At 38.1% G+C, this 12,010-nt stretch overlaps 1 gene segment (V, D, J or C); it reads right to left on the bottom strand.

Moving 5' to 3' along the window:
- LOC107158497 overlaps window positions 1-9,535 on the bottom strand; it is a 77,234-nt gene extending 67,699 nt beyond the window's left edge. The window contains 1 exon segment of the V gene segment in view: window positions 9,446-9,535. Coding sequence covers window positions 9,446-9,491 — 46 coding nt within the window.
- Between the last annotated feature and the right edge of the window lie 2,475 nt (window positions 9,536-12,010).

Below are 12,010 nucleotides of genomic sequence, written 5' to 3'. Positions count from 1 at the left end.
TTAGAAGGGAAGGGAAGAAGTCACTAAAGAGAATGAGAGTAGGCAGGTAGAATTCAAGGAAGGGGGAATAAGAAAATTGAAAAGAAATGAAAAGACAAAAGAAAAAAATAGAAAATAAATAAAGAAAGAAAAAAATTTAAATAATAAAGATAATTAAAAAATGAAAATTAAAATTTAAATAAATAATACTAATAATAATAAAATAAAAAAATTTAAAAAAAATTAAAAATATTAAAAAAAAGTTAAAGAACAACAACACCAACAAAAATATGAAAATGTAAGAAAAAGAAAAAAAAATAATAATAAATGCAGTCATAGAGTTCGATTAACTTCTATTCCAGTAGGTGGAGCTGTGCCCACCGGGCCAAGCTTCTCCTCTCAATAGGTGGGAACCATTCACTGTGCAGCAGCTCTTCGTCCCAGACTGGGCGGGTCTCCAATCCTGAGTGTCTAGGGCCTTCTCTTGTGTTTCCTCAAGCCAGGCCCCGCTCACCTGTGATGCTTACCACGATACTGGTTACACGCCAGGTCTACTGCTCCTGGGAGCCCTGTTTTCATGAATGCCTGGGCACACTCTCCCTGTTTGCCTCCCTCAGACCCTAAGTTTGTAGAGCTTGGGGGTGAGAACCCCCAACGAATTTGCTTGCCCTCCAGTAGCTACGCCCCTGGTAGCTGGTGCAAGAGACCTCAGTTGTCAGCACTGGTGGGAGCGGTAGCCGGGAGTTCTGCACCGCGAGTCCCGCGCCACTCCTGATTCCCTTGGTCTGGCTATAGAGCTCACAGGAGAGCTGGGAGGGGCTCTTAAGGTTTCCCCGCTGTGTGGAGAGAGATGGCTAGGGGATTATACACCTGTCCCGCTGGTTTCAATGAAGTTATCTCCTCCGTTCGTGACGTCAGTTCTCTGCCAAGGTGGTATTCCATTCGCCATGTGGGCGGGGCTGTTCACAGTGTGGGGCGGGTGGGGCTGTTCTTAGGAGGCAGGGGGGGGGCCGGGAGCTGTTCAGCCCGAGAGAGGGGGGAGGGGGGGTTGTTTGCAGCACCGAAGGGGGGGATCGTTTGCAGCGCCGAACCGCCGGGGGCGGTTTACAGAGCCGGGCTGGCAGGGGCTCGTGCAGGCAGCAGCTGTTTGAACGTTCGCCGCCGGGCTAGCAGCGGCCTTTCGGCGGCGGCCGGCGGGACTGGGCCCCTGCACCTCGTGGCCGAGACAAACTGACACTTCCAATAAACTTACTAATTCCCGGCAGGTTTCCTTTCAGTGGAATTTTGCTAGAAGTTTCTCAGCAGGTAGCATGTAGGTGTATTAATGGGTCTCTCTGATCCCATTACTGTGGAAGTATTGAAAGTGCTGCCTCCTTGCCGGCCGCCATGTTGGGTCCCCCCCTATTTTTTATATTTCTGAAAGCAATTGTATAGAAATTTGAAAAAACTTACATTTCCTGATTAATAGATATTGTAAAATTAATTATACTAGACTGTGCATTATCAAGTCATTCAAATTTATAAATCTTTAATATATTAAATTTTAATCATTATTTCTTCATTCAATCCTTCATTCCTTTCTTCCTTATTTCTTCTACTGGTGAGGAATAGGCAATGTATGTCCTTTTGTGCTTTTTTGTAGTTTTAATGAAAATTTATTTTCTGTCTTCATATTGTTCTCTTAAGTGCAATGACTGTTTATTTACTGCAGATTCTTTATTTCCATAGGTCATGATCCAATTGGCCTTCAATTCAGAAAGAGCAAGAAAAAAATTCTTCCCTTCTCCATTGCAGAACAGAAAATATTATTTTCCTCTTTTTCATGAGTGTACCCAAATCCACCAGCACATATAGAGTTTTCCTTTGATTATCCTTTCTCTAATTTTATCTCCAAAAACTAACCTAAAATATTTGAACCCCTTTTTATTGATTTTATTATTCTAAATGCATGACAGTGGAAGGCATTATAATTCTTATTACACATATAGAGAACAATTTTTCATATCTTTATATATAAAGTATGTTCATACCAATTCATGTCTTTATACATGTACTTTTTGCATTACAATTCTTATTACACATGTATGCCACAACATTTCATATCTCTGTTTGTATATAAACTAGGTTGACACCAATTCAAGTCTTCATACATATACTTTGGATAATGATGTCCATCACATTCCACCATCCATGCTAATCCCCTGCCCCTTCCCTTTCTGTAAAACCCCTTTTCTCTATCTAGATTTCATCTAATCCTCCCATGCTCCCCCTCCCTACCCCACTATGAATCAGCCTCCCTATATCAGAGAAAATATTTGGCATTTGTTTTTTTGGAATTGGCTAACTTCACTTAGCATTATCTTCTCCAACACTATCCATTTACCTGCAAATGCCATGATTTTGTTCTTTTTAAATGCTGAGCAAAATACAATTGTGTATATATGCCACACTTTTTAATCCATTCATCCACTGAAGGACATTTAGGTTGGCTCCACAATTGAGGTATTGTGAATTGTGCTGCTATAAACATTGATGTGTCTGTGTCCCTGTAGTATGCTATTTTTCAGTCCTTTGGGTATAGTCCAAGGTGAGGGATAGCTGGGTCAAATGGTGGTTCCATTCCAAGATTTCCAAGAAATCTCCATACTGTTTTCCATATTGGCTGCACCAATTTTCAGTCCCACTAGCAATGAATGACTGTACCTTTTTTCCCCACATCCTCACCAACACATATTGTGGTTTGTCTTCATAATAGCTGACATTCTGACTGGAGTCAGATGATATATTAGAGCATTTTTGATTTGCATTTCTCTGATTGCTAGAGATGATGAGTATTTTTTCATATATTTATTGATTGATTGTATATCCTCTTCTGAGAAGTATCTGTTCAGGTTCTTGACCCATTTGTTGATTAGGTTATTTGTTTGTTGTTATTGTTTTGTTTGTTTGTTTGTTTGTTTTTGGTGCTTAGATTTTTGAGTTCTTTATATACACTAGAGATTAATGCTCTATCTGTTTTATGAGAGGTAAAAATTTGCCCCCACAATGTAGGCTCTTTGCTCACCTCACAGATTGTTTCTTTTGCTGAAAAAAAAAAACTTTTTTAGTTTGATTCCATCTCATTTTTTAATTCTTGTGCTATAGGAGTATTATTAAGGAAGCTGGGGCCTAATCCCACATGATGAAGATTAGGGACTACTTTTTCTTCTATTAGATGTAGAGTCTTTAGTTTAATTCCTAGGTCCTTGATCCATTTTGAGTTAAGTTTTGTGCATGGTGAGAGATAGGGGCTTAATTTTATTTTGTTGCATATGGATTTTCTTTAGACCCAGCAACATGAAACAAACTGTATAAAATGACAAATGATTCAGAAAGAAAATTGCAGATACAAAATTAGCACATAATGATGGAACTGCAAATCTTTACAACAACTCTAGAAAGCAGTGTGGAGATTCCTCACAAAACTTGGAATTGAACCACCATTTGACCCAGCTATCCATTTCTCAGTTTATACCCAAAGCACTTAAAATCAGCATGCTACAGTGATGCAGCCACATTAATGTTTATAGCAGCTCATTTCACAATAGCTGAAGTATGAGCCCAACCTAGTTTTTCTTCAACATATGAAGGGACAAAAAAAGTGTGGTACATATAGACAAAGGAATATTTCTTAGCCTTAAAGTAGAATGGAATTATGGCATTTGTGAGTAAATGGATAAAATTGAGACTCTCATCCTAATTGAAATAAGCCAGTTCCAAAAACTCAAAGGCTGAATGTTCTCTATGATATGTAGTTGCTAACTCATAGGAAAGGGTAGTGGGTGGGGTAAGTATAGAATTTTATTGTATTACAAATAGGAGAATGAAAGGAAAGGAAGGAGATGAGAATAGGAAAGACAATAGAATGAATTGAATATAATTTCCCTGAGTTCGTATATTAATAAATGAACACTATAGCTCCACATCACAAAAATGGTATCAAAATTTGTAATTGGTTGTACCCATGTATGAAAAATATGTCAAAATATGCTTTTATGACTTATATGTCTAAAAACAACTAATAAAAATATAAGCACATGAAATAACATTAGATCTCATCAGTCTATGCGTATTAAAGTAGCAATGAAATATGCTACTCATCTATGAGATGGTTTAAATATTCCACAGTGGCATTAAAGTGAAAATAAATGTATTATACTAAAACTGTATATTCACTGTTAAATCCAGATGCCTTAAGGTGATGTATAAATCAAAAGGAATGATGACATGCTCAGCTAGCCTGAGTTAATCAGTTCACTAAGACCAGTCTATGAATTACTGCATAGATATATGCATACACTGGTTATTCATAGGAAGAATAAATCACTTAAGTGAAGATATTAGCCTATCTTTATAGTCCCTTTCTTCATTAATTTAAACAAAAATGCAGTTTCTAAGATTACTGAGTTGGAGATGTTAAATGCAGACTATTTTTTTCACCAGGCTTGATATTATGACAACATAAAATTAACCAATTTTGTTGTTATGTTCTAAGGTTTTAGATTATTGAAATTTGTAATTAAGTTGAAAAATATCTTACACAGGCAAGAAAATTTATTTTAAAAAATTCAAATTTTCTGCTTCCACTTTAAGCACAACATCCCAATTCTATTATTCACATGTACAGTTTGCATGAGTCCAAAATTAAGGAGTTTTAAAAAGCAAATAGAAAGAAAAAATAAAACCAGCCCTTAAATATCAGTCTGCAGAGACATCAGGAATGTTTACATGTTTAACTCAATTATATTGTTTTAAAGATAATGCAGTTACAGAATTTAGTGTACAATTTGCAACTACAATTTCTAGATCCTGATGGGAAGAGACACTGAACACTACTAAAACTATAATAAACTCTTGTTGCATATTGACTTATAATGATATTATGGGCTATCATCTTGATGGGTTTCAACTTCTGTGCCATACCTTCTTTACTGGTGATAATTAGAAATTTTATTATCTTTAGTCTTAATATAAGTGTTGGGATTTTTTGTTTTGAATTTTGCAATTCCTCTGAGCATTATGTGATGGAAGAGAATTATGTTGTGCTACTAATGTAAACTACAATCTGATGTGTTATTTTATAAACATGAGGTTCTTGACCACCACAGTAAAATGACATAAACTTGGAACCTCTATAGATGAGAGACAGATCCCACAACCTCATATGGTTGTTTTATTGTCATAGTACTAATTTCATATACAGGACAGTAATAATTGTTTTTGTCCACAGACTGGAGGCCAGAGATTTACAAATACACTTCATTGGTTGAGACATCTTTGTATCCAGAAATTCATTTGGGGAACTCGGGCCCCAGCTGTCTGTCTGAGTCTGAGTCAGATACAAGATTGTCTAAGTCCTGCTAGTACCACTACATGTTTTTTTTTTCCTACCAACAGTAGGTCTTTGTTCATAGTGCTGGTGAGTCTGGCTGTTGATCCTAGAGATGCAGAGAAGGGGAATGGCTGTGTAAGCACAGGCAAGAGAGGGAACCTATATGCACAGAGCCATCAAAGTGAAAAGCAGAGGCAGGGGTCAGTGACTTGGGAACTTAAGGCAGAGAGTAATGACTCAGGCTATGGGCCTCCCATAGGACTCTGAGGCCTGTAACTATCTGTGCATTGACAGAAGATTGGAAGGAGGAAAAGAGTCCAGGCCATGGTGAACACAGCTCCTTCTTAGGCCTCACTCTAATAGCTCCACTGCCCCAGGCCTTTTATACCAGCTCCATTTGACTCCCAGAGTTGGGGCTGCTCATGCAAATTTCCCTATCCCCTGTATCTTACCCATGTATACTAGCAGTGTCTGGGTCCCTGACCCAGGGAAGGCGGCATGATGAACTAGCTTACTTAGCAATTGAAGTATAGAGAAAAAAATGCTGGGACCACACCAATGTCCATGTTCATGGATTCTGCCTATCTGTGCATCTGTTTATTTTCCTAAAATGAATTCTGCATTGACCAAAACATGTTTAATCTGGACCGTGCACATCATTATATCCTGTATAAGAGCATCAGCTCTGGGGAAATTGTAAGACACAATTGGGACAAAGATATCTGGCAGGGGGGATTTGTGGGTGTGTGGTGTAAAATAGGAGCAGAAGAAATAGAAAAGCGGTAAAATGTCAAGTGCTTGTTACTGAGACTCCTGGGCCAAACAAACCTTGTGTGGCAGAGTAACAGGTAATCCATAGAACAAGATGTGGAAATGCAACACCTGTTTTCAGATTCACAAAGGAGAGGCCAGGTATAAAAACAGGAGGAAGGGTTTTGTTGTTGTTGTTGTTGTTTGTTTGTTTGTATATTTTTGTACATTTATCACATTGTGACCCTGGTATCCAAAGGTGGAAATTATTCAGCAAGTTCAGAGACAATCAGTGCTTCAGGAATTTCTTCCCCTCCAATAGGAATAATGCTAACATTAAATGAATTAGATGAGTCTTTCATTTCTTCTTTCACTCATTTAATCTTTTAGAATAAATAAGGTATTTCACATGCATCAGACACTAGAGATACCTAGAGAATTCAAGTCATGGTCCCAGGTTTTGGGAACAGCAGGAATCAGGCACATGGGGAGAGGAGATGGCCCAAAATGACACTCCAGGCCTGAGGGACCTTTTCCTCATGCAAGTTAGGGAAGAGGGGATCTCAGTGGTTGCAGGGCCTGCAGATAGCAAGGGCTCAAAAGCCCTGAAAAAACTCAACCTCAACTTCATGTTGGGTTCAGATAGGGGAGTACAGAGAAGGGAATAGACACAACCCCTGTCCTGAGGTTGAATGCATCACCAAAGCTGTTGGAGCACCCAGGAAGTACCCATCACAGGTCTTACAAAGAATCCCTCATGGAAACAAAATTTGATGTCAGTTCTCTGCCCTTAGCTAGCTCCAGGCAATGCTAACTTCTGGGGTAACTAGTCCAGGATCCTTCTGTGGGAGCTAGTGTCCCTCTGATGGGTACCCAGGTTCCAGGAACCACTCAGCCAGCAGAGACTCTCAGCCCTGCCTGTGGTCAGAGGATCATCCTACCCAATCCTTTCTTCCCCTGCTCCTGTCACAGGTGTCAGAACTGTGATCTGAAGGTGTCTGTTCTCCTCCAGCTCCTTTCCATTTTGTCTCCTCCTAAATCATTCTTATCTAACATTTGCATCTGCTTTTTACAGTCGTTAAACTGAAAAAAAAGTCAGTTTAGAGACAAAAGTAATTTGAGAGGAAAACATGTTCTTGTTTGGTTGATTGATAAAAATTTGTAAAATTCACAGTAAGAATTTTAATAAGATTAAGAATCCAAATATAACATACATTTGTGTATGAGTACATTTAAATGTAGGTAGATATATTTACACCTCAGGTCTGCCATACAAACACGTATGTGTGAGCATACACACAGAATGAGAAAAAGAAAATAAAAGAAAGAGCAATTATTTTCATAGATAATAGGTATTACTATATTTCTTTGTAGATACCATCCTCTATATGAGTTAGTTTAAAATAAATAAATATATCTCAAAGACCATTATTATATAGACCACATCTCAAGTGGCCACTGAAATATAATATATTATTTTATGATTTCCTATCATCACTTGATGTTTACCCAGCAACTGAAGGCACTGAAGGAATCATGTGCCCTACTCTTCTATTGATGCAGCCACAGTTCCTGACCACAAATCACCATCCACCGAAAACATGTACCTCCCTCTGGCCTATTTCTCCCAGAATGCATTGTGCACACCAGCTAACTTTAGGGCTACATGGAGATGCCACAGACTCCTGCTGTGTAATCTCTACAAGTAGGGAATACTTTCAAGTTTGCCAGGAGGTTCTATGCTTTGAAGACTATTGAGAGCTCCACCAAAATCCTTTTGCAGACTAACAAATATACTGGAGAAATTGGTTTATTCCTTTGCATTGTGGTAGGGTTAATTTTCATTCATACTCATGAGGACTTTTAGCAGTTAAAAACTTAAATGTAGATTTTAAAAGGTTAATAAGAGCAACATAACAGCAATAATAAACACATATCAGGATCTTAACGTACATAGAGTTTCTTTTTCTTCTCATTGTGTATTACCTTAACATAATAGTTTATAATATCATTTTCTATATATAAAGCAAAAAACTAACTCAAAATGAATTTTTAAATATATATTCTTTACATGTTTGGTCAGCATTGAGTTCAATAGGGCCTGTTCATGTCCAGGTATAATCTTCAGTCCTGCACCTTTGTATCCTTCATCAGAAGAGTCAGCCCAGAAGATGATAGAAGAGTGTTTGGAAGTCAGACTTCTATGGGAATTTCTAGTAATGTATATACTAGATATCCATATGACCCACTAAAATATACAGATATTCATATGACCCATTGAAAATATGCTTACAAAGAACTTTTGCAGGTATACATCCCATCTTGTGGCTGCCATTTGAAATTAGATCATTGTTCTTTGCAATGCCTTGCTATTTTTTATATGGGAATAATTTAGACATAGATGGTGATTCTGACTGCATATTAATCATAAATATACACAACTAAATTAATAACATAATTAGAAAAGCAAAAATTTATTGTGCTATAATCATAAAAATAAAAGCAATTTTGCTATTATAATTTAAAAGCAAATTGACTACTATTTTGATCTCCATAATAAAATCAATGTATGAGAAAACACTATCCATCATTTATTAGTATTTGGAGTGAGAAGAGTCTTTAAGGTAGGGGAGGATTTTCTGAATCTTCCTGATGGTTACCTATTTGGAGATTAGCTCCTCTGTTCCTTCTCCCAACTGAAGAGGGAGAGTAGAAGACTAGTGTAGGAGGAGGCACACTGAGAAATGGATACACACTGGGAGAGACAGGATTAGGCCCATGGCGTAATCCGCTAGTAGGACAAGGAGTCACGCAGCATCATCTTCCCATGAAAGTGTGGAACATTTTTACCCTCTCAATCTCTCTCCACTCTGTAAAGTATGAGACATTCTGAGCACATGAAGAGGTTTTGGTTGTACTTCCCCATGTGTTTAGATCACTGTGTGAATGCCACTACCCATATAGAGTAAGCAGTAATAATCAGCCTCATCATCAGTCAGAGCTCCTGTGATGGTGAGGGCAGCTTTGTTTCCAAGGATGGAACCAGAGAATCAATCAGGGACCCCAGAGAAGTGGTTGTTTGTTTTGTAGATAAGTGGGTGGGGAGCAAGTCCTGGATTCTGCTGGTACCAGCTTGGGTAGTGACCTGTAGAGACTGACCCAGAGCTAAGCCCACAGGTGAGTGTCACCGTCCCACCTGGAGACACAGTGAGGGCTCTTGGATCACAGTGGTCTGAGAATCCACCACTAAAAGCAATAAGACAGACAGTTATTGTTATTAAGAGAGGTCCTCTTAAAACAGAGCTTTTATGTAGGCACCCCAGAATGCAGTTACCCTCCCCTGACCTGAACCATAAGAGAGGAACACCAGTAGAACCATCATCCAGGCCATGGTGGGGATCTTCACAAGCACTTAGTGTCCTCAAACTCCCCACTTTGATTTTGGCATTTTAAGGCCTCTTCAGACCCAGGTTTTCCATGCAAATTAAACTTCCTTTCTCGTCCTGCCCCAGTGTTCATCCTGGTGTCCACTGAAAGAGATTATGAAAAAAAGCAGGTGCTGGGGACTCTCATAGACCAGTGACTATAGGGAACTGAGACAAGTGAGTCTTAGTTGATGCCTTTCATGAGATCAGCTTCCTCACACTTCTTCAACCCAGGCACAAATTTCATCTTTTGAAAGTCAGAGATGGAATGAAAACAAGGGTGAATTCTCCATGTCTATCGAGTTGATCAATTTTACCACAAACCCAGGCCTTCATGGTGAACATTTCTTTCCTCTCCAGTAAATGAGTGTTGTTCCCCTTGTGATAACTGTCAGGCCCTTTCTTCAGCATAGATTCCATATTGACACTACAGAGTCAGGATTGTGGGGCACTCCATAGTCAGGTCCAGAGACAGAGGTCTCCCACTGACTGAACATGGAAACTGTTTCAAGCAGTCTCAGTAGAGCCCCGGGTTCAGATTGCAGACACCCATGGCAGCAGCACAAGGTTTAGGAATCATCTGCCTCCACTCTAAGAAGTCATCTGTTATATTGCTTTGGCACAGGTGTAACTACAGAATTTAAGATAAAGTATGAGATTCTTACCAGCATCAAAAATAATAAAAAAAGAAAATCATTTTCAACATACTTGAAAAAAAAGATTAATATTTATGATCAAATTAATGTGAACATCTCTACCATTTTAAGATGTTTTCACTTGTGAAGATGATTAGAAGTACAAGATGAGGATACTTGGGGAGTCCAGAATAAAACTCCTTCAATTGCTTTGTGAAGTAAGATTTTTCTTTTTTAAAATGGTGGTCATAAATACAAACTAAAATAGAATTTCTAAATTGCTCATAATTATTTTATTATATTTCTTTGTTATTATTGTTTTCTTCTAAATAATTCATTTTGAGGGTATTTTAAGAGATCTACTCATGTTAACATTAAAGTTGATTATGACCAGCAGTCAAAAGTATCTGATAGAGTGTCTATATACAGAATTGATTATGTGTGTTTGTAATACAAAGAAGACAATCTGAAATTTTAGTAAGAAATAAAAATACTACTTTTAATACATAAAAAACATAATAATATATGTTTTTATCAGTTACATTACAACTCCCTGAAAGAAAATGACAAATTATTCAGATTTAATGTAAAAATAGAAAAAAAAATGGGTTAACATATTTATCACATATTTAAATAAGAATGAATTAGAAAATCACACTGAACAGCAAGTAATCATAACCTCAACAGTGAGTCCTGTCTACTTCTAAAATTGTCTCAGACATTCTCATGAATCAACAGTTTTCTCCTGTGATGTCCAGTTGGCAATAAGGGGCCAAAGGTAAAATGAGGAATAGGAAACCTGAGAGCAAAGAAGATTCAGGGGTACCTGGAGCTCATGTCAGCAAAGCAAAAGCAGCTCCCTTGTGTGTACAAGTGATACTGCTTGATTCAGATAAGTGTTTAATTTGGACTGTGCATTTTATCCCTGAAGGACCCTACTGATACATCCTGCAACTATGGAAATACACAGTGTATTGATTAGTCCCACTGAAGTCCAATTGAGGTGGGTCCTATGATTCCATTTTTCTCCCCTACAGTGGCTCAAGTCCCACTTCTGAGAGCTTAGATGCTATCTCCCTGATTGTGACATCTGACATTGTCTCATAAGTCTTATACCTGCCCACCCTTCAAAGTCCATGTTTAGAATCCTTCATAGACCTCACACACACACAAACACAAACAAAAAAAATTTTTTAGCCCAAATCCTTCCTGTTAGTCAAGATAAGACCTTCTCAGTCTAACATGAATTCCACTTCCTAACATACTGCTAAACTGTGGGTGCAATTTGAGGGTCTGCCAAAGGTCCTTACATAGAGGCTTCCTCTCAGGTGAGAGGGGGTAGGGCCTTCTGAGAAAGCCTTAGTTCATTGAAGGTATGTCCACAAATATGATGGACACCCATATATAACACCCTGTTCCTTCCCAACCCCCCTAAATTTCCCAGCTTAATGTGAGTATTCACCTTCGTCACCCTTCCCCACCTTATCATATCCGTGTCTAAAACACATTTGGCTACCCATTCCAGGCTTGAACACACAAATCCATGAACCAAAATAAACCTCTCTTTACTTTCTAAGAACCCATGTGTTCTCTATGTTGTTTTACTAATACCAAGTCAACTAATACTCATAATAAGAATTTTTTGCACTTTTCTTTATAAATTAAATGGGATCACTGATTTCTTATTTCAGTATTGAGATCTACTCTTGCCTAATTTCTTCTTATATTCTCTCCAGATAGTCTTCTTGCTTGCTTCTTTATCTGAATTTCATCCTGCTCTGTAACCATTTTTTTCAATTTTGTCTGGAAAATCGGCCTAAACAATCACTCCAAAGATGGTGGAAAAATGA

The sequence above is a fragment of the Marmota marmota genome, unplaced genomic scaffold (genome assembly GCF_001458135.2).
Source record: "Marmota marmota marmota unplaced genomic scaffold, marMar, whole genome shotgun sequence".
In the NCBI taxonomy this organism is placed as follows: Eukaryota; Metazoa; Chordata; class Mammalia; order Rodentia; family Sciuridae; genus Marmota; species Marmota marmota.
The sequence above is the reverse complement of the archived record's forward strand: the minus strand, read 5'-3'. Positions and strand labels throughout refer to the sequence as shown.